The 20703-nt window shown below is 55.1% G+C and overlaps 1 protein-coding gene across 1 annotated transcript in view; it reads right to left on the bottom strand.

Annotated features, from left to right (window-relative positions):
* Positions 1-16887, bottom strand: part of ARHGAP8 (Rho GTPase activating protein 8) — a 54120-nt gene extending 37233 nt beyond the window's left edge. Inside the window, exons 1-3 of the mRNA XM_065945189.1 lie at positions 16833-16887; positions 3878-3997; positions 2330-2485 (exon numbers count right to left, since the gene is read on the bottom strand). Of these exons, the coding sequence (XP_065801261.1) occupies positions 2330-2485; positions 3878-3980 (259 nt within the window). The 5' untranslated portion in view covers positions 3981-3997; positions 16833-16887. The remainder of the gene's footprint in view (positions 1-2329; positions 2486-3877; positions 3998-16832) is intronic.
* Positions 16888-20703: the final 3816 nt, after the last annotated feature.

Below are 20703 nucleotides of genomic sequence, written 5' to 3'. Positions count from 1 at the left end.
AGAGCACACGCTTGCTGAGCCTGGGGCTCAGACGAGGTCCCAGTCATTTCCTGACTGCCGGAAGGACTGGTTACAGGAAGACTGTGCGTCTGGGCTCAAGTCGTGTCCGCCTCTTTGCGACCCCATGGACTGTAGCCCGCCCGGCTCCTCTGTCCACGGGATCCTCCAGGCAAGGGTACGGGGGTGGAGTGCCATTTCCTCCTCCAGGGGATCTTCCCGACTTGGGGATCGAACCCGCGTCTCCTGCATGGGCAGGTGGATTCTTTACCACTGAGCCACCTGGGAAGCCCTGCAGGAGGGTTGTCAGAAAACAGAAAGGTGCCCTTCCAGAAATGTCCGTGACTCTGAACTCACTGCAACTCACCGTAAACAAGTATTTACAGCTGCTGTCAGATGTTTACTTAAAGTAAGAAGAAATGACAGCAGAGCATCTTCATTCCTCCACCCACCCTGCCCCAGCTCTCAAAGGCAACGCGTCAAGCTCTCACCCCCGGCCAGGATGGCTGTTTGTTATTTAGGGCACATCCGCTTCTCCCAGGAGCCCGCGAGCCACTCCGACCTTCAGAATGCAAGAGTCATTTTGCTTGCCAAAGACAGCGACCTTTTCACAAGTTCCTTGAGAATTCTGGTCATGGCTTCTGTTTGTTTAGAAGGCGCTTGTTGAAAGGGCTGCCGGGGGCCCGGGCATTTATCTGCTTCCCTTGCCAGCCGGGCATTTCCGTCTGGGCACAAACCCGTCTATGGCTGTGCCTGGAGGTACAGAGTGTTTTCCAGACAATGTTTCTAGCATCGTGGCGGCCAGGCTCCACGGCTTACCTGAGCCTGTGCTCGCCTGCGAGAGGGAAGAAAGGGACGACTTTGCTCCTGAAGATGTGAACTGTTTTGTGTGGCGACTGGAGGAATGGGGAATTAATGCCCCTGGTGCTGAAAGAGAAGGTCAACCTCCACGCGGAGATGTCAGTATAGGAACCAGGCCAAGTGGAGAGTCTTGGGGACGTGCTGAGTGATTGGTCAATGGGAGGCCAGGCCAACACTCACTGCGGGCTCACTGTGCGCCCAGCTCTAGAGAGAAAAGGCCAGACATGGTCCCCACTGGTCCACGGTCCATGGTCCATGGTCGAGGGGAAAGGACAGTCAGTGATAGGGTGCTGGGGGTCTTAGCTCAGCTCTGTGATCCCCTCTCTGAAAACCTTCAAGGGCTCCAGCAGCCACATCCATCTCTGCAGGGACTTCCCAGGTGAGGAGGGCGCTTCCTCCACAGACTGGCCCTCACTTCAGACACCAGCTGTGCGTCAGGGGTCCCCAGGCCTCCCTACTTCTGTCCAGCTGCCTATAGATTCCAAGGTTCCCACTACCCCCCTCACAACTGATTGTTCACTGGCTCACAGAACTCTGGAAAGTGCTAGACTTCAATCAGCTTTATTATAAAGGATACAAGTCAGAACCAGGCAAGAGGGGAGATCCACCGGGGAGTCAGGCAGCCCTGGGCCAGCCTCTCTGCTCCTTGGCAATGTGGGGATAAAAGACCTGACTTTGGGGGGGACAGGAAGACCTGCACCCATAGTTGGAATAAAGCCTTGCTGAGCTGGCACACAGCAGGTGCTCAATAAAGGTGACCCGTTAATTACCACATGCCTGGAAGGATGGTGGGTGCGTGCAGGTGTGCTGTTTCATCGGCAGGTGAGAAAAACCGGGGTCCAGAAACACCAGGTGAGTGTCAGAGTTGAGCTCCTGCTCACAGCTGGCTGGCTTCTGGGGCAGCACCCCCAGGCCGGCCTCCTCTGCCCCTAACGTTCCCTCCTGTGAAGGAGGCCATCACAGCCCTGAAGCCCCTGCAGCCCTGAGGAATCCCCAGGACCCCCGGGCTCCCACCCACTGAGTAGCCGCCGGGCGTCTGCGTTAATCATCCCCATCAGGATAAATCAAGGCCCTCCCACTCGCCAGCGACACAGACCGGCGTATGGAAAACAGCCTTCAAAATGATGTCATAGGGGAGGAAATGAAAACTATCAATAAAATGCAAACTCTACAAGGGACCAGTTTAATTTATGACCCCGTCTTCTCCCCTCGCTGGTTCACAACACAACATCGCTCACGGTCTCTGAGACGGAGAAGCCCCGTTTCTGCAGAAAGAAATGAGTCCTGTGCCGCGAACCGTGACATGCCCTCCACCATCCATCACCAGCTCCGAGAGAGGAGGATGGTTAAAATGCATAATAAAGGCACAGCGACCTCCCCGGGACCAACGTGGGGGCGTGTCTGAGTTTTAAGGTGGCTAACCTTTCACTGCGGGAGTGAAAGGGGATTCTGGCCACCCCGCGGGGCTCACCTGCCACCTGCAAGATGCCGTGTCGGGCCACGTCATAGAAGGGGTGGTTCATGCTCAGCTCGGGGTCCGGGCCAGCCGGGGGTGCCACGGAGGGTGCCGCCGAGGGCCTTCTCGCAGCACGAAGGGCGGCGGCCTCCTCCTCATCTCTCTGCAGCTCTGCGGCAGACGGCAGGGTTAGGGGAGGTCACTGCGTTCCCCAGAAAGGAGGACAGCGAGGGAGCTACCTGAAGCCTTTTAACAGGACGTGCATCTCGCCTTGCTGTGCACCCACTATGCGCCCACTCTGTGCACCCACTATGCGCCCACTCACTGTGCACCCACCACGTGCCCACTTGATGTGCACCCACTACATGCCTACCTCTGCTGTGCACCCACTATGCACCCATCCCTGCTGTGCACCCACTACGCGCCCACTCAGTGTGGGCCCACTACACGCCCATCTCTGCTGTGCACCCACTATGCGCCCACTCACTGTGCCCGCATTATGTGCCTGTCTCTGCTGTGTACCCACTACGTACCCACCCACTGCACGCCCACTCGCTGTGCCCCCACTATGTGCCCACCTCTGCCGTGCTCAGTACACAGCACCAGGGAAAGAGTAAAATGACCCCGGGGGCTGGACACCGTCCTCCGCACTGACAGCAGGGGTAACTGAGGCTCAGAGGAGAGAACGACCCTGGGGTCACACTGCCAGTTGGCAGCAAGGTGTGGACCTGAGCCTGATTTCCCAGCTCTGAATTCTGACTTAGGCCCTTCTGAGAGATGCTGACCCTGGTAGCCGGCAGGAAGCCATGACTGGGGTGAAGGGCAGCAGCTGGGGTCCCTGTGCTATGAGGCAGGAAGAAAGGGCTGCCTTCCAAAGTTTAGTTTTAGTACAGAAGGTTCCTTCATACAAGACAAATCCAGGTTCCTTCAGAAATGTTTTCAGTTGGAAAAAGAGCGGGAACTTCAAATTTCGGGTGAGGGTAGACTTCAGTCTCCAGATACACTGGATGAATAGTGTGACCACAGAATTTAAGTCTACCCAGAAACCCGTGATGTGACCTCGTTTGGAAACAGTGTCTTTAGAGATGAAATGAGTTAAGGTGAGGTCACACTGGATTAGGGTGGACCTTAAACCCAATGCCATGTCCTTACAAAAAGAAGAAAAGGGCTTCCCTGGTGGTGCAGTGGTTAAGAATCCCCCTGTCAATGCAGAGGACACAGGTTCAGTCCCTGCTCCAGGAAGATCCCACGTGCCTCCAGGCAGTTAAGCCCGTGCCCACAGCTACTGAGCCCCTGCGCCGCAGCTACTGAGACCCACGTGCCTAGAGTCTGTGCTCCACACGAGAGCACCCATCCCAGCGGGAGGCCCACACACTGTAACGAGGAGTGGCCCCCGCTTGCCGCAAGTATAGAAAGCCTGCGAGGCGCAGTGAAGACCCAGCACAGCCAAAACTCAAAATAAATAAATCTTAAAAAAGAAAAAGAGGAGGAAAGGACACAGAGACCCAGAGAGAAAACTGACCATCTCCTCCCGGGACGGGGCTGGAAGAGAGCATACTTTACCTATTTCGGCCAGCTCCTCCAGGTCCAGCCCGGACATGCTCTGCTGGGGCGTAGGGCGGCCCGGAGGCACCGTCCGGACGCCGCCTCCCGAGGATCCGGGCATGGAGTCCTTCCGACACCCTGAGGGAGAAGCATGGAATCGGCGAACATTTAATGCAAGGGCGCCGAGCGTGAGGAATAAAGGAGCACCCTTTACGTGACCTACTTGCTCTTCAATTTCCCTCCTTGACAAAGAAAAAGCAGCCACCTCTGATTCGCCTGGACCTCAGGTCCCTTTAGTGTTTGGCGATCAGCCTGCCCAGCGCACCCCCTCACCCCCGGCCCGTGGGGAACTTGCCCCTCGAGGAACCACGTGAGGTCCTGGGAGCTGGACCCTTGGATGGTGGCATCCACCCCGTGTTTGGGCTCCTGTATCTGACCTCCTCCTCTGCAGTGCACATGGACGGGGCACCCCCTGCCCAACAGCCCCACATCCCAGGAGAGCAGGGCAGAGGGCAGTGGAGGGGGCAAGGGACTTGGAGAGAGAACAGCATCTTTCCTTCTTCACCGCCACCTCACAGATTCACACGCTCACTCCTGTACCCACTTTACAGAGGGGGCAACTGAGGCCGGCAAAGATCACTTAGAGCGGCGCGTGGCTGCACAGCAGGTAATCACCACCAGCTAAGAGTTTCACCTGGTTATTCTGTGCCCCAGATGCTGATTCAAAACCTGTGCAAATCTTTACATTACTATCCAAACGACGAAATATTATGGTACATAAAAAGGAATGAAGTATGGACGCCTGCTACGACATGGATGTTTCCTGAAAATATTATGCTAAGTGAAAGGAGGGCCCGGCAACTCACTCCAGTATTCTTGCCTGGAGAGTCCCCATGGACAGAGGAGCCTGGCGGGCTACAGTCCGTAGGGTCACATGGAGCTGGACACGACTGAAGCAACTTAGCACGCATGAAAGAAGCCAGGCCACAGAAGATGACTTGAGTCCAGAGAATGAGTCCATTCTAGAAAAGTCGAGAGCAGGCAGATCCATAGAGACAGAGAGTAGATTCCTGGGTACTAGGAAGTGGGGTGGGGGGCAGAGATCAGGGAGGTGATAGCAGAGCAGAATGGACTCTTTTTGGGGTAAAGAAAATGTCCTAAAATTGACTATGGTGATGGCTGCCCATATCTGTAATTACACTAAAAGTCACAGAACTATAAACTGGTAAATTATATATTTTGTGAATTACATCTTAGTAAAGGTGTTGTTAAAAATGAACCAATGCTAGGTGAAAATGGCACATACAGTTTGGTCTAGTTTTTGAGTAGTGAAAAGAAACAGAACATTGCTATATTTATTTATATTTTGCCGTGCCTCACGGCTTATGGGATCTTAGGTTCCCTGACCAGGGATTGAACCAGGATCCCGGCGGTGAAAACTGGCAAGTCCTAACCACTGGACTGCCAGGGAAGTCTCTAGAACATTGCTTGTAAATAGCTGGTTTCAATGAGTTCTAGAATTAGGATTTGTAAATCCATTTATTTTCCCACATTTGTCCCTTTTTCATTTTTGCAAAAACCTGTATTACCCTTAATATAAGGTTAAGTCATATGAACGAAAATAATAAGGTTTTATGAATATAAAAACGCTTTAAACTTGATTTCTTAAAAAAAAAAAATCCCCACTTGGTAGCTAAGTGCCGTTTGCCACCTTATCTTACAGATGGAAGAAGTGAGGCAGAGATCCCTGAAGGGCAGTGCTGAGGGACTCAGGACCCTGGCCACAGACACCAAGCCCAGAGGGTCGGGGAGGGGGCAGGAGGGGGAGGCCAGCCCCCTTTCCAGGGGGACCCCTCAGAGCCAGCTCAGCTCAGCGAGGCCGCACCTGCCCGCTCTGGGGGAGACGTCGGAGTCCATGCTGGTCTGCGACAGGTGCCAATGTCCAAACACTGCAATCTAATCTAAAATGGAAAAAAAAATCTGTATGCCCCAAACTCCACAGCCCCACACACCCAGCAGAATGTGTATATCTGTGCGACAAAGGACGCGGGCTGGAGGGTTCTGAGCTGCGGGCTAAAACAGCCCCAAACTGGAAACGACCCGTGTCCACAGACGGTGAAGGGAGCTGTCGGTGCGAACGGCGCGTCTCAGGGCTGAGGATGGTGTCGGGTTAGGTCGGAGAACGCCTTTACGCTCAGCCTCTGAGCAGGGGAGGCAGGAGGGCTGTACCACCTTCCAGGAGTTCAGCTAAGAGTGGGAGGCAGACAGAAAGCCCACAGCGCATGGCACCAACTTCCAGATCAAGGGCAAAAGCATGTGCTTTCTCATGTTTCTGCACTTGGAACAATTTCCTTAAAAACAGCTGGAGACGGGAGGAGGGCAGGAGGGAGAAAGCCCTTGCCTGGCTGCATCACCCCATTTGTCAGACAGCAAAACTGAGGCCCGTGAGGTGCAGAGAGTGGCTCAAGGTCACACAGGGCGCCTCCCAGGACTCCTGTCTCAGAGTTTCTCTCTCCTGACACAGGTGAGCCTGGGGTTTTGGCATTTCCCTTCTGAGAGCTCTCCACGGTCTGGGAGCCACGTCACCAGGGCCTGTTTCCTGGTGTCCAGTTTCAACCAGCCTCCTCCCTGCCACCCCCCTGCCGCTGCTCCCCGGGGGTGCTCTGCCGGCACAGATGGCGGTGTGGCTTTGCCAAGGGTTGCGCCCTCTCTGGGCCGAGGTGTTGCAAGAGCCCGGCTGCCTGCGGGTGGAAGACCCTGGGGAAGGCTCAGGGGGAGAGCCCGCGAGAGGGGGAGGGAGGGCAAGGGGGCAGAGACCCCAGGAAGAGGGGTGAGGGCTCGCGGGTCACTGGCACACCCTTCTACAGCCCCGTCCCCCGACTCGTCCTGGCGCCTCTGTGCCTGCAGTTCTGGGGAGGGGGCCCTCTCTGTGACGCCCCTTTTAACACCAGCAGTCCAGATGCTAGACCAGTCCCACCAAGAGCCCGCACTTACACCAGCGATTGGGCCTGCCACCACCTCTGCCTGTAGCCCCCCGCTGCACCCCTGCCCGGGGCCTGCCTTGCGTGCCTTCTTCAGAGGCCACGGCTCCGGAGGCGGGGTGGGCTGCGGGTGCAGTGTACCCGCAGGATTGGGTTTTCTCCTGGCATCATGCAGGGCATGGAGCACCAGGCAGAGGAGGCCCCACCTGGGCCCCCCGCCCACCTTCTCCACGTCAGGAGCACAGGGCCGCCTTCCAAATCCTGCCTTCCCCAGGCTGGGGGGGGCCTGCGAGGGCAGTGGGGGTGACCCTAGGTCTGAGTCCCTGCACCCAGGCCGGGCAGGCACTCCCCCCACACACATACCAGCTGCAGTGAAAGTGAGAAAAGAAACCCAATCGTCTAGACCCAGAGCCCTGGACCCACCCTGGCCGGCGGTGTGCTGGGAGCCCTAGCGGGAGCCTGGAGAACTACAAACCTGGTCCCCAGCACAGGGGCATGGGGGGCTGCAGCCGGCCCTGCGGGGTCTCGGGGCCACCCTCTCATTCCACTGACACCTCCCGAGGTTTGAAGATGGGAGGGGGGCACCCTGTCCACACCCCACGCTGAGCGCCCAAGCTCCCAGCCCCGCGTGTCCGCCACGGCAGGCCAGCCTGTCACCAACAGCTTGAGAGTAGCCAGCTGAGGGTACCGGGCGGGAGCCGGGGACGGGGGCGCCTGACTGGAAACACACGGGCCACTTCCTGGGGGCCTGCCCACCAGGGGAGGAAACACATCCAGAACATTCTAGCTTCAAAGCCTCGCGGGAGGCGCTGACACCAGGGTGAGCCACCAAGGGGCCCCAGGCCCCCCCCTCGGCCCCCCGCGCGGTGGGGTTGGGGGACCTCCGGCCAAGCCGGGAGCGCAGCCTGAAGCCCCCAACCCTCCAAGGCCAAGAAGGCTTTGTTTTTCCTCCAGACTGTTGCAACACCCAGAGTGCTCGTCACTCCTGTTTTTCCCTTTGCAAGCTCAAAACCTTCAACCGGCCGCCTATCTCAAACAGCACAGGCAGCATTATCCGTTTTGAAGTCTGTGCACTGGGGCCTGAGCATGTCACACACAATCCGCGCTTTGTTGTGGTGATGGGGGGAGGGTAACAGTCGGGGTGAGCTGGCCCCGCAGGCCTGTAGTTGAGGGAAATAGAAGGCTCACCTACTGCTGTGGGCGGCTCCCTGGGCTTGGATCAGGGCCCGGGGGCCTGCCTCGGCCGCCTGCTGCATGTGCCCAGGGGGACCCCACCCTGTGTGGGACAGACGCACGGCCAGGGCAGGAGAAAGAAGACCCCCCCAACCCCGCTCCATGCTGCCCAGGCGATCCTCAGGGGGGCCAGCGTCCTCCTCCCACCAGGCCCCACACGGCTGCTCTCCAGGCCCAGGAGCCCCAGGTGGCTCTGATGGGTTGGGAAGGCCCCTGGAGCTGAGGGTTCTGCACCAGCCTTGTGATGGTTGGCTTTATACGTCAACTTGGCTGGGCTATGGTGCCCAGCTGTTTGGTCAAACTCCAGCCTAGATGTTGCTGTGAAGGTGTTTGTGGATATGATTAACATTTACAACCAGAATCTGGAAAGGAGCCTGTATACTGTCACCCTGCTTATTTAACTTCTATCACCCTGCTTATTTAACTTCTATGTAGAGTATGTCATGTGAAATGCCGGGTTGGATGAATCACAAGCTGGAATCAAGACTGCTGGGAGAAATACTGACAACCTCAAATATGCAGATGATACCGGTAATGGCAGAAAGTGAGGAGGAACTAAAGAACCTCTTGATGAAGGGGACACAGGAGAGTGAAAAAGCTGGCTTAAAACTCAGCACTCAAAAAACTAGGGTCACAGCATCCAGTCCCATCACTTCATGGCAAATAGTTGGGGAAAAAGTAGAAACAGTGACAGATTTTATTTTCTTGGGCTCCAAAATCACTACGGATGGTGAATGCAGCCATGAAATTAAAAGACCCTTGCTCCTTGGAAAAAAAGCTGTCACAAACATAGACAGCTTAATAAAAAGCAGAGACATCACTTTGCTGACAAAGGTCCATCTAGTCAAAGCAATAGTTTCTCCAGTAGTCAAGTACAGATGTGAGAGTTGGACCATAAAGAAGGCTGAGCACCAAAGAGTTGATGTTTTTGAATTGTGGTGCTGGAGAAGACTTGAGAGTCCCTTGGACTGCAAGGAGATCCAAGGGACTCTTTGGAGTCCATCCAAAAGAAAATCAACCCTGAATATTCATTGGAAGGACTGATGCTGAAGCTGAAGCTCCAATACTTCGGCCACCTGATGCGAAGAGTGGACTCACTGGAAAAGCCCCTGATGCTGGGAAAGATTGAGGGCAGGAGGAGAAGGGGGTGACAGAGGATGAGATGGTTGGATAGCATCAGTGACTCAACAGACACGAGTTTAAGCAAACTCTGGGAGATGGTGAAGGACAGGGGAGCCAAGCGTGCTGCAGTTCAAAGGGTCACAAGGAGTCGGACGTGATTTGGTGACCGAACAGCAAACCTCACAAACAGACCCTTTCTGCTCGGTGGCAGGCATCAGAGCACCAGCTTCATCACCCCCGGCCTCCCTCACCCTGCACCTGAGTCCACACATGCCTCATCTCCTCCCTGGGCCTCTCACTGCCAAACCCCTTCCCTCTGAGCCGGGCATTGCAGCCCGAGTTTGGGGGACATGGGTGCCAAGGTCCCACCAGCATTGCGAGGCTGGGCCAGTCGGAGCTGCAGACTAGGGGCACCAGCACGCCAAAGAGGCTTCTGAGCGCCTGGCGGCTCTGATCATAATTCACGCAAAATGGCTCGTTGCTATAAAAATGTATTTGCACATCACACAAATAGACCCTCTCAGCAATTATTCTAATGCCGTAGTTACAAATTATCACCTACTCACCTCGGGCAAATTAGCACCAGATTTAATTTGAGTGGCGCAGGAGATGTGTGGGGTGCACGGAGTGACAGCCGACACCCCATGTTTGCACAACCCTGCTCTCCGCTCAGGGTGGTGGGGGGCTGACGAAAGGCTCTGTGGGGAGGGCAGGGGTGGGCTCGAGGCCATCCAGCTCTAACCCCGTATCTGCAGGGAGGGCACCCAGAGAGAAAGGGGCTGGCGCAGGGTCCCATCGAGGCAGGGGTGCAAGTCCAGGCGTGAGGGAAGGGGCTGAGACAGGGGCCACCACTGAGCTGGGACCCCAGGGTCTCGGCGTACACCCCATCAAGAGCAGTTTCCACCCTTTTGTCTCAGCAATGTCACGGATTTACAGATACAGATCCCCACGACCCACTGCTCATCACAAACACCACTGGGTCCCAGACGCTGGGGAGAAGTCAGGTGTAGACGATTCTCGCAGGCGGCGGGGCCTGAAGCCACTGGGCCCCGGCCTGACAGCTGGCCGAGATGCCCACAGGTGGCAACAGCAAGGTCCACACAAGCTGTGACCTGCCATACGACGTGGTCAGAGGCCTGCCCGCAAGTCCCAGGGGTGCTGGGCTGAAAAGACAAGGTGGGGGTGGCGGTGGGCGTCTGCTGAGCGCTGCTGGGGCCACCCACCCCCTCCTGTGGTTTTTGTAGACACCAACCTCAAGGCTGGGGGCCGCTCCCCTCCACAGCATCCCTGTGGCCCTGCCCTTGGTACCCAGGGGCTCGCTCAGCTGTGCGCCTCTCACCTGCAGGGCCCTCAGGAGCGCAGCTCATACCTCTGCACTCCACCCCCGCTGTCTCTGCTCCAGCCACGCAGGACTCAGGCTTGAGCCTCAAACAGGCCAGGCTGTTCTTGCCTCAGGGCCTTTGCACGTGCTGTCCCCTCTCCCTGCAACACACGGCAACGGCAGGGAGTCAGCGATCCATATGGTTCCTATAATGACCACTGGCTCAAGTCCAAGTCAATAATTCATGCTGAATTCAAATCTGCCTCCTCACTGGTCCCCTTGGAGGTGGGATCCACAGGGATAAACCTCCCCATCACCTTCAGATCCTTCTGTATAGAAAGATCGGGTTATAATTTAGCCAGGTCAAATAAAGACTTTCCCTTTGGAAGAGAAGCTATGACAAACGTAGACAGCGTATTAAAAAGCAGAGACATCACTTTGCTGACAAAGGTCCATATAGTCAAGTCTATGGTTTTTCCAGTAGTTATGTACGGATGTGAGAGTTGGACCAAAAAGGAGGATGAGTGCTGAAGAACTGATGCTTTCAAACTGTGGTGCTGGAGAAGACTGTTGAGAGTCCCTTGGACAGCAAGGAGATCAAACCAGTCCATCCTAAAGGAGATCAACTCTGAATATTCACTGCAAGGGCTGATGCTGAAGCTGAAGCTCCAATACTTTGGCCACCTGATGCAAAGAGCCGACTTACTGGAAATGATCCTGATGCTGGGAAAGTTTGAAGGCAGGAGAAGAAGGGGACGACAGAGGATGAGATGGCTGGATGGCATCACCGACTCAGTGGACATGAGTGTGAACAAACTCTGGGAGATGGTGAATTACAGGGAAGCCTGGAGTGCTGCAGTCCACGGGGTCACAAAGAATTGGACACGACTGAGCAACTGAATGACAAGAACAATGAAGCCAGAGAGAAAAGCTCCCCACGTCCTGGTGGACGATCAGGCCACCTGTACTTTCCAGAGCCAGGGACCTGGTTCTGCCCTCTCTGTGTCCCATCCAGAGACCCCTGTGTGCCCTGCAGTGTTGACCCCCAGCCCCTGTGCTGGCACTGTGAGCAAGCAGCACAGAGGAAGAGTCAGGGGAATGGGTTCACCCCAATCAGGGGGCCCCCGCAGACACTACTTTCCCACCTGTGAAATGGGCACAAACCCTGCCCTCCACCAGTGCCACAGTGAGGAGCAAATAAAGTCCACGTGAGCCATCACTCTGAGAGGCTGGGCAAGCCAGGTGGTGATCAGAAGACAAGATTAACCTTATTGAGATCCTGACAAAAAATAAAAGAACTTATTTACGGTCCAACTCTCACATCCATACATGACTACTGGAAAAACCATAGCTTTGACTCTGGACCTTTGACTATGAATATGGTTCATGACTACGGACCTTTGTCAGCAAAGTAATGTCTGCTTTTTAATATGCTGTCTAGGTTGGTCATAGCTTTTCTTCCAAGGAACAAGCATGTTTTAATTTCATGGCTGCAGTCACCATCTTCAGTGATTTTGGAGCCCCCCAAAAATAAAGTCTCTCACTGTTTCCATTGTTTCCCCATCTATTTGCCATGAAGTGATGGGACCAGATGCAATGATTTTAGTTTTTTGAACGTTGAGTTAAATATAAGTTAAATATAAGTTAAATAAGCAGGGTGACAATATACAGCCTTGATGGACTCCTTTTCCTATTTGGAACCAATCTGTTACTTCATGTCCAATTCTAACTGTTGCTTCCTGACCTGCATACAAATTTCTCAAGAGGCAGGTCAGGTTGTCTGGTATTCCCATCTCTTGAAGAATTTTCCACAGTTTGTTGTGATCCACACAGTCAAAGGCTTTGGCATAGTAAATAAAGCAGAAGTAGATGTTTTTCTGGAACTCTCTTCCTTTTTCAATGATCCAGCGGATGTTGGCAATTTGATCTCAGGTTCCTCTGCCTTTTCTAAATCCAGCTTGAACATCTGGAAGTTCATGGTTCACGTATTGCTGAAGCCTGGCTTGGAGAATTTTGAGCATTACTTTGCTAGCGTCTGAGATGAGTGCAATTGTGCGGTAGTTTGAGCATTCTTTGGCTTTGCCTTTCTTTGGGATTGGAATGAAAACTGACCTTTTCCAGTCCTGTGGCCACTGCTGAGTTTTCCAAATTTGCTGGCATATTGAGTGCAGCACTTTCAGAGCATCATCTTTCAGGATTTGAAATAGCTCAACTGGAATTCCATCACCTCCACTAGCTTTGTTCATAGTGATGCTTCCTCAGGACCCCTTAACTTCACATTCCAGGATGTCTGACTCTAGGTGATGATCACACCATTGTGATTATCTGGGTCGTGAAGATCTTTTTTGTACAGTTCTTCTGTGTATTCTTGCCACCGCTTCTTAATATCTTCTGCTTCTGTTAGGTCCCTACCATTTCTGTCTTCTATTGAGCCCATCTTTGCATGAAATGTTCCCTTGGTAATTTTTGAAAAGATCTTGAATCTTTCCCATTCTCCTGTTTTCCTCTATTTCTTTGCACTGATCACTGAGGAAGGCTTTCTTATCTCTCCTTGTTATTTCATGAAAGTGAAAGTGAGAGTCGCTCAGTCGTGTCCGACTCTTTGTTACCCCGTGGACTATACAGTCCATGGAATCCTCCAGGCCAGAATACTGGAGTGGGGAGTCTTCCCCTTCTCCAGGGGATCTTCCCAACCCAGGGATAGAACACAGGTCTCCTGCACTGCGGGCGGATTCTTTACCAGCTGAGCCACAAGGGAAGCCCAAGAATAATGGAGTGGGTAGTCTTTCCCTTCTCCAGCAGATCTTCCCGATCTAGGAATCGGACTGGGGTCTCCTGCATTGCAGGCGGAGTCTTTACCAACTGAGCTATCAGGGAAGCCCTTGGAACATCTCAAATTCTTCAGTAAATCCATCAGCCCTCCCACCTACAACGCAAGCTGTTACAATAGCACAGACCTGGGAGCTCTAGGGACAAAGGTGGAGGCAGAGCCTCTCACAGCGGCCAGAGAGGCCCCTAGAGCTTGACCCCCGGGGGTCACGGCCCCTGAGGAGGTGCTTTCTGGAAGCCCCACACATGCCCCGCAGGTTCAAATCCTCCGCCCTCTGGCTTCAACCACCCGCAGCCTTTCTGTGGATGATAAATGCCTGACCTAGTCCCCAGGAGGCTTCCTTTGCTTGCTTTCATTTTATAACCAGGTAGGGGGAGGGAGCGGGCAGGTTCCCAGAAGGCTCTGGACTCCTGACCTGCCAAACCAGTTCCTTCTATGGAACAGCCACTGGCTCCAACCATCGAACTTCTTGCGCCCTGCTCTGACCAGGGTCACTGCAGAAAGAACGGCTGGGGAACAGGTTCCAACCAAGCTCGGTCCCTACAGTCTTCCCTGGGTGTGGGGGGAGGGAGGCGACTAGTCCTAAGAGGGGTAAACACAGATGAAGCTGCCACGCCCTGTTTTACATTTGTTTCTTCCTCCCAGGAACCCCATGAGTAGGTGACAGCACTGCCCGTATTTTATGGGGAAACCAGGGCGCGGGGTGACCAGCTCCTGGCGAGCAACTCTCGGTCACTCGGCCGGGATGAGGGCTCAGGGAGGCAGGCGCCAGCGGCAACTGTTGGCCAGAGCACAGCCCGCCTGCTCCGCTTGGACACCCTGCCCGCATGGGAGGGGGAGAAAACGGGAACCTGGCTCATCCAGGTCTCCTGCCTGGCGGGGACCTGGGAAACTGGACAGAAGCCCGATCCAGCTGCCAGCAGCCTGAGCCTCCCAGGGTATGTCTGAGGGCACCCCTGCCCACCGTGCCGGGCCAGAAGGGGACCCGCCGATGGGTCCAGAAGGGGACCCGCCGATGTGCCCCAGGCGGCCGGGGAAGCCCCTGGATACACCTGTCACAACTTCCTTGAGCATCAGTTTCAACCAAAAGAATTGAAGGAAAAGTTAATGTAAGTGAAAGGAAACTGAAAGCATTTCTTTTCCAAGCTTCTCTCACGCGGACTAGGAGGGAAGTCACCGGAAGCCTTGGAATGTCTTCCCCCAGGAGGCAGGCCTCAGGGCCCTGGGACGTGCCCCTCCTCTCCCTTCCCACCCCCTTGCCACTGGGGAGGGCGTGGACGCGTCTGTCACAGCATGGTAGGCCTCGCTCTCCACTTTCTGGCTGGCCATGTGACCTCAGAATGTCACATAAACCTCCCTGCCTCAGTTTCCTCATCTCTAACAGCCCCTGTGAGCCATGTGTGAGTGAAGAATAAGGCAATTGAGTGTGCAGTTAGGGGACTTCCCTGGTGGTCCAGGGGTTAAGAATCCGCCTTGTAGTTCAGGGGACGTGGATTCCATCCCTGGTTGACAACCTAAGATCCTGCAAGTCGCGAAGCAACTAAGTCCACGCACCACAACTGCAGAGTCCATGCTCCGCAGTGAGGTCCCGCGTGACCCAAGGCAGCCAAAAAAAGGAAAAGCACGCATGGAGGGCCTGAGAGCCCCAGTAGAGGTGAGTGTGGCCTTCTGCGGGAAGGACAGTCAAGGGCGTCGCTTTACAGGTCAAAAACCAGGTCCCCGATTCCTCCTGGGGCTCCCTGTCCCCATCCAGCTGCTTCCGTGGCTCGGCGTCCCCACTGGTGAAAGAGGGTACGATCAGGAGGCGGCTGTGCCCGCCGGGCACCTCCAGGGTGGCGGAGCTCTTGCTGTCCTCTCTGTAACCATCCATGAAAGTCTTTCTGAAAGCCACCATCCATGGTGTGTCCAGGACGGCCTCACATAGATGCCGAGATCCATGGGATGCTCAGTCAAGTTTCCAGACCTCGAAACATCTCATTGCAGTGCTCATTGATAGAGTGGCTAAAGATGTGGCATAGATACACAATGTAATACCACTCAGCCATAAAGAGTGAAATAATGCCATTTGCCACAATACGGATGGACCAGGAGGGCATTCTGCTTTGTGAAGTACATCAGAACAAAAGACAAATACATTGTTTTCACTTACTTGTGGAACCTAAATAGCAAACGAGTACAACAAATGAACAAGCATCTCACGGAGGCTGCATTTCAGTGACTCGGTGATATCATCCAATAAATGCATTCCTACCGCCTGCACCTGACCACCGTCAGATGCTGCCCAGGTATGTCTAGCCCCCACCTCGCACGTGACTTATCCCCAGACAGCCACAGCCCCCCAGCTTCTGTGTGACCTTCGTGTGCTGCTCTCTTTCCTGCCTATCTCTCACCCATTTCCCAACTCGATGGTCACCTCCTCCAGGAAGCCCTCCCAGACCTCCCACAAGCCTCTGGCTTCCCTATGTCACACAGAGGCTTGACTCTGAGTCCCTCTTGGGCAGGGGCTGGGGAGGTGGCCGTCCACAAGGACCAGATGGGTTCAGGCCCTCAGCCCCTGCTCTGCCGCTGACTTGAGAAATGGCTTAAAGTCACTGAGTTAAAGCAGAAACTCACAAACAAGAGGCTAAAACCGCCGACAGAGACCGACCAAAAGATAGCTGGTGGTGAGTCTTAGATTTTGAGTTCTCACCAGGACAAACGTCAACATCGCAGCACCTTACTCCCTGGAATCCACACAGCCCTCTGTCACAAAACCTCCAGTCTGGGAGCTCCAGGCAGTCAGAGTCAGGTCCCCACCCCGCCCACCTCAGGAATTCCTTCCCACCCACCCTGCCGCCTTCTCCCCGGGAGCTCTCCACACAACTGGCCAGGCCCGGGGGAACCCCCAAGCCAGCGCCCGGGACAGTGGCCCAGGGCCAGGGGTTGCAAAAAGGGAAGGTAGCCCGGGGCTCTCCGAAACTGGGAGGCTGATTTAACTTCGAGGCGTATTAAGTCTTGGGGGGTCCCTCCCCTGTGACCAGCGGCCGTAACCCCCAGCTGGAGCCCCTGAGTCTGAAGATTCTCAGCGCAGGCTCTGCCTCAGTTTTCTCATCTGTGAAGCGGGTCGATGCCTCCCAAGTTCGGGATGAGGGAGGTGTTGTGTGGGCTATCGGGGACCCCGAATGAGGGGAGGGAAAACGGGGAGGTCGGCGAAAGTTTGGGCTGAGACGGCCCGACCAGAACAAACCCAAACAAGCAACGGCGGGAGAAGCGACGGAGCAGGGAGGAGAGGCGGGGTCGGGAGGGAAGGGCGGGCGGGGAAAACTGGAGGTGGGGTGTGCGGGGTGGGCGAGGGGCCGGCCCGGGCCGGGCTGGGCGATCGCGGCCCCCGGGTACCGCGCCCCGCCTCGGCGTGCCCGCCGCAGCAACGGGCCGGGGCTCGGAGCCTCGCCGCCTGCCCGCCCGGGCCCAAGCGGGCCCCCTCCCGCGGGCACCCCGCCGCCTTACCTGACGCAGCCCCACGGGCGCCCCACCTGGGCTCCGCCAGGCCCGGCGACTCACCTGGCCCCGCCCCGGACGTGGCTCCCGCGAGGCCGCGCCCCCCGCGCCGCCCCTCCGGCGCCGTCTGCCTGGAGCTCCGGACTGGAGTGACCCAGGGTCACCGCGAGCCAGGGCTGCATTTCTGCGCAGGGCAGAGCCGCTGCCCCGGCCCTTCGCCGGTGTTGGGTCGCTCGGTCGCGTCCGTCTCTGTGACCCCGTGCACTGCCAGCTCGCCGGGCTTCCCTGTCCGTCACCAACTCCCGAGTTTGCTCAAACCCATGTCCATCGTGTCGATGATGCCATTGACCCCCTTAGAGTGAAAGCGAAGTCGCTCAGTCGTGTCCGACTCTTTGCGACCCCATAGACTAGCCTACCAGGCTCCGTCCATGGGATTTTCCAGGCAAGAGCACTGGAGTGGGTTGCCATTTCTTTCTTCAGGGGATCTTCTTGACCCAGGGGTGGAACCTAGGTCTGCCGCATCGCAGGCAGACGCTTTACCGTCTGGGCCACCAGGGAAGCCCTACTGACCCCCTTAGGCGGGGTGTCACATACTCAAGGAAATCCCCCATATCCCTGGAGGTGCCATTGAAGAGTCCGGGGCCCCAGGCAAGGGGAGGACTAGTCTTCCAATAGGATTGCATTCGAATCCAGAGGTGGCTCAGGCAGTCAAGAATCTGCCTGGAATGCTGGAGACCCGAGTTCCGATCCCGGGTGGGAAAGATTCCTGTAGAAGGGCATGGCAACTCACTCCAGTATTCTTGTCTGGAGAATTCTGTGGACAGAGGAGCCTTGTGGGCTCCAGTCCATGGGGTTGCAAAGAGTCGGACACGACTAAGTGACTAACGCTTTCGACTCTCATCCAGAGAGCAGTTCAGGAGCAGCATTCTGAAGGTGGATCTTTCTATCAGGCCGGGTGCCCGTCGCCCACCTTTCTGGCTGCAGTTCTGTCTCCATCGCCTCCCCCACAGTCTCCCTGGTTTCCGAAGGTCAGCACCGCCTCAGGGTTGAGTCTGCATTTCTTTTCATCTCTACCCACTCCCCAGCCTCCTGTTTTCAAAACAGCCAATACCGGATGATCAGCTAAATCTCCTAAATCCAGACTCCTGTTTCTGGACGCCCACTTGACGTCTCCATGTGCAGGCCTTCGAAGGCAGCTCAAGCTCCACATGTCCATCTGGACTCCTCTCCAGGGCGTCCCACCTCCTTCTCCACCAGCCCCTTCCAAACCGAGGGTGCATCCTTGGCTCCCCTTGTTCCCTCACCCTCCACGAGTGGTCCTAGGGTGAGCCCCGATAGCTCTTCTTTGAAGACGTGTCACAATGCCACCACTTCTCGCCACCCACACTGGTCCAAGTGGCCCAGGCCGCCAGCATCTCTCACGTGGCCCAGGGCAGCAGGCTCCTGACCCATGTCCTGGTTCTGTCCTTGCCCCCTTCCCTCTGTATCAACACAGCAGCTTGGGGCAGGGGGTGGGGGAGTGGGGAGTGTTCCTTCCTGAGATGCTGTCCTGCCTCCTCCTCCCCTCCTCCTCTCAGGGGAGGGGGCGGGCACAGTCCCAGACTGCCATGCATGGAAGGTGGCGTGGCTGCTGGCAGCTCTGGGGTTGCAGGTAGGGGCTCTGTGGTCCCCAGTGGCCGGTGTACAGCCACCAAGACCATGGGGTGTATTGACCCTCCCCATTCTAAGGGGCGGGGGGGGGGGGGGTCTGGCTGCAGAGGCCACACTGGTGTCACCCTCTGCCACAGGCTGGTGTGGGGTCCGATCACGCGGGCCTTCCCCAGGGCTCAGCGAGCAGTTTAGGACACTCCAGTTGGGATGAGCTGGACTTTGCCTGGAAGTTTGGGGAAGAAAAAAATCCTGCTCTGTCCTTTCCTCTCCCCCACCCTAGATGAAGAAGCATGGTGCTCCTGGGATAGCAAGCAGCCATCCTGGGGCCACAAAGAGATCTAGGCTTGGGATAAAGCAGAGATGGCAGGGAACTGGGTTCTCGGTGACCCTGTAGAGCCCCTGGATCAAACCTGGCTGAGGCCCACACTTCCTTGGGCACCAAGAGATTTTCTTATTGTTCAAACTAGTTTGGACTTTCTATTTCTTATGACCAAAAGTATCCTCTGTTAAAACATCGTTATGCTTTTTAACCAAATTGCAAAGAGTTTCTCTCCTTACAGCGATAGCAGAACAAAACCCAGGGAAGACCTGGGTGGCTGAGCCCGAGATACATGACCATTCCAGAGATAGGAAGGGAGTTAGACAGACCAAAACTTTATCCTCCCTAAGGTCAAGACAGATTAGGGACTTCCCTGGGGGTCCAGTGGCTAAGAAGCTCCCAATGCAGGGGGCCCAGGTTCCATCCCTGATCAGGGAACTAGATCCCACATGCCACAACTGAGAGTGTGCATGCCACAGCTAAAAGACCCTGCGTGGGGCAACGAAGACCCCATGTGCTGCAATTAAGAACCAGCACAGACAAATAAGTAGAAATAAATATAAAGCAAAAGACAGCTTCACGCTAGTTGTGCTAATGGTAAGCATGAAACAAGTGAATACGGGTTAAAATTAATGGGAACCAGTACTTGGCTCTAAACGTTAGCTGTTGCCTTTCCGAGGCAGGCCAGCACTAGGAGGCTGTTTGCTGACTGCAGTATCTCCAAGTGTCCCGTCCGGCGTCCAGCACATGGTAGTCACTGTTCTCAGTCAATATGAATGAATGAATGACAACAGTTTCTCCCTATTGTCCCCCAAGCAGCTGCCTTTTTCTGTGCAAAGAACCTGTGGCCATCCTGGCATGTGGGCTTGTTCACCTCGCACAGACCAAGGAGTGAAAGTGAAAATGTTAGTCGCTCGGGCGTATCTGACTCTTTGCGACCCCATGGACTGTAGCCCGCCAGGTTCTTCTGTCTGTGGGGATGCTCCAGGCAAGAATACTGGAGTGGATAGCCTCTCCCTTCTCCAGGGGATCTTCCCGACCTGGGGATTGAACCTGGGTCTCCTGCATTGCTGGTGGAATCTTTCCCGTTTGAGCCACCAGGGAAACACTTGCATGTTATTATTTGTACCTTCCTTGCTCCGAAAGGACTTTGGTGGTGAGAAGACGGAGGGGTCCATGGTGCTGCCTGACCTCTCAGTCACGTGCACATCTGAGCCCCTGGATGGATCGGGAAGGGGGCCTATCTCTAGGTCAAAACTCTTCTTCCCTCTCAACACATGGCAAGGAAATGGAGGAGATGCCCCATGACTTACACGCTTGATGGATTTCAGCTAGTGTTTATGCTGCCTTCTCTTTTCCTTTTGTGGAATATAAGCATATTTTATTATCAAGGTAAGATCAGTCTCAAAAAACAGGGACAATTTTCTGGTTCAAAAAGCGCCTTTGGACAGAAGTAAGAGAAAACACCCCCCTCCCCTCCCCAGCTGGTCTATGACTAGCAATGTAATTCCATGGTGTTAAGATGTTTCAGGGTGAATGCTGCCCTCCTCGCTTCTGTGTTTTGTGAAAATCTCATACAAATTCCACAACCACAGCTTAGTGATATTAAAACATATACAACAAAGCAATCATACAGAATGATTCTGGGGAAAGAATGCAGGTGTATCCCGCCATTCATAATAAAAGGCAAAAGAAGTAGAAAGAAACTGTGAGACCCACAGTGCCTCCCTTTTGGTTCTTTCTTCGTTTTTCTCCCCCAGCACGTCTAATCAGTCACCCACCAGTTAGTCATTCCCTTTTGTAGCTGTAACAATGTCTCCTTGCATTTCAAATGCTTTGCGATAGAAAAGAATGAATAATAAGGCAAAATGAAGGAATTACATCTGAACGGTATTATTCCCAGCTTTATTA

The sequence above is a fragment of the Muntiacus reevesi genome, chromosome 1 (genome assembly GCF_963930625.1).
Source record: "Muntiacus reevesi chromosome 1, mMunRee1.1, whole genome shotgun sequence".
Lineage (NCBI taxonomy): Eukaryota > Metazoa > Chordata > Mammalia > Artiodactyla > Cervidae > Muntiacus > Muntiacus reevesi.
Note: the sequence above shows the minus strand (reverse complement) of the source record. Positions and strands in the feature narration are given on the sequence as shown.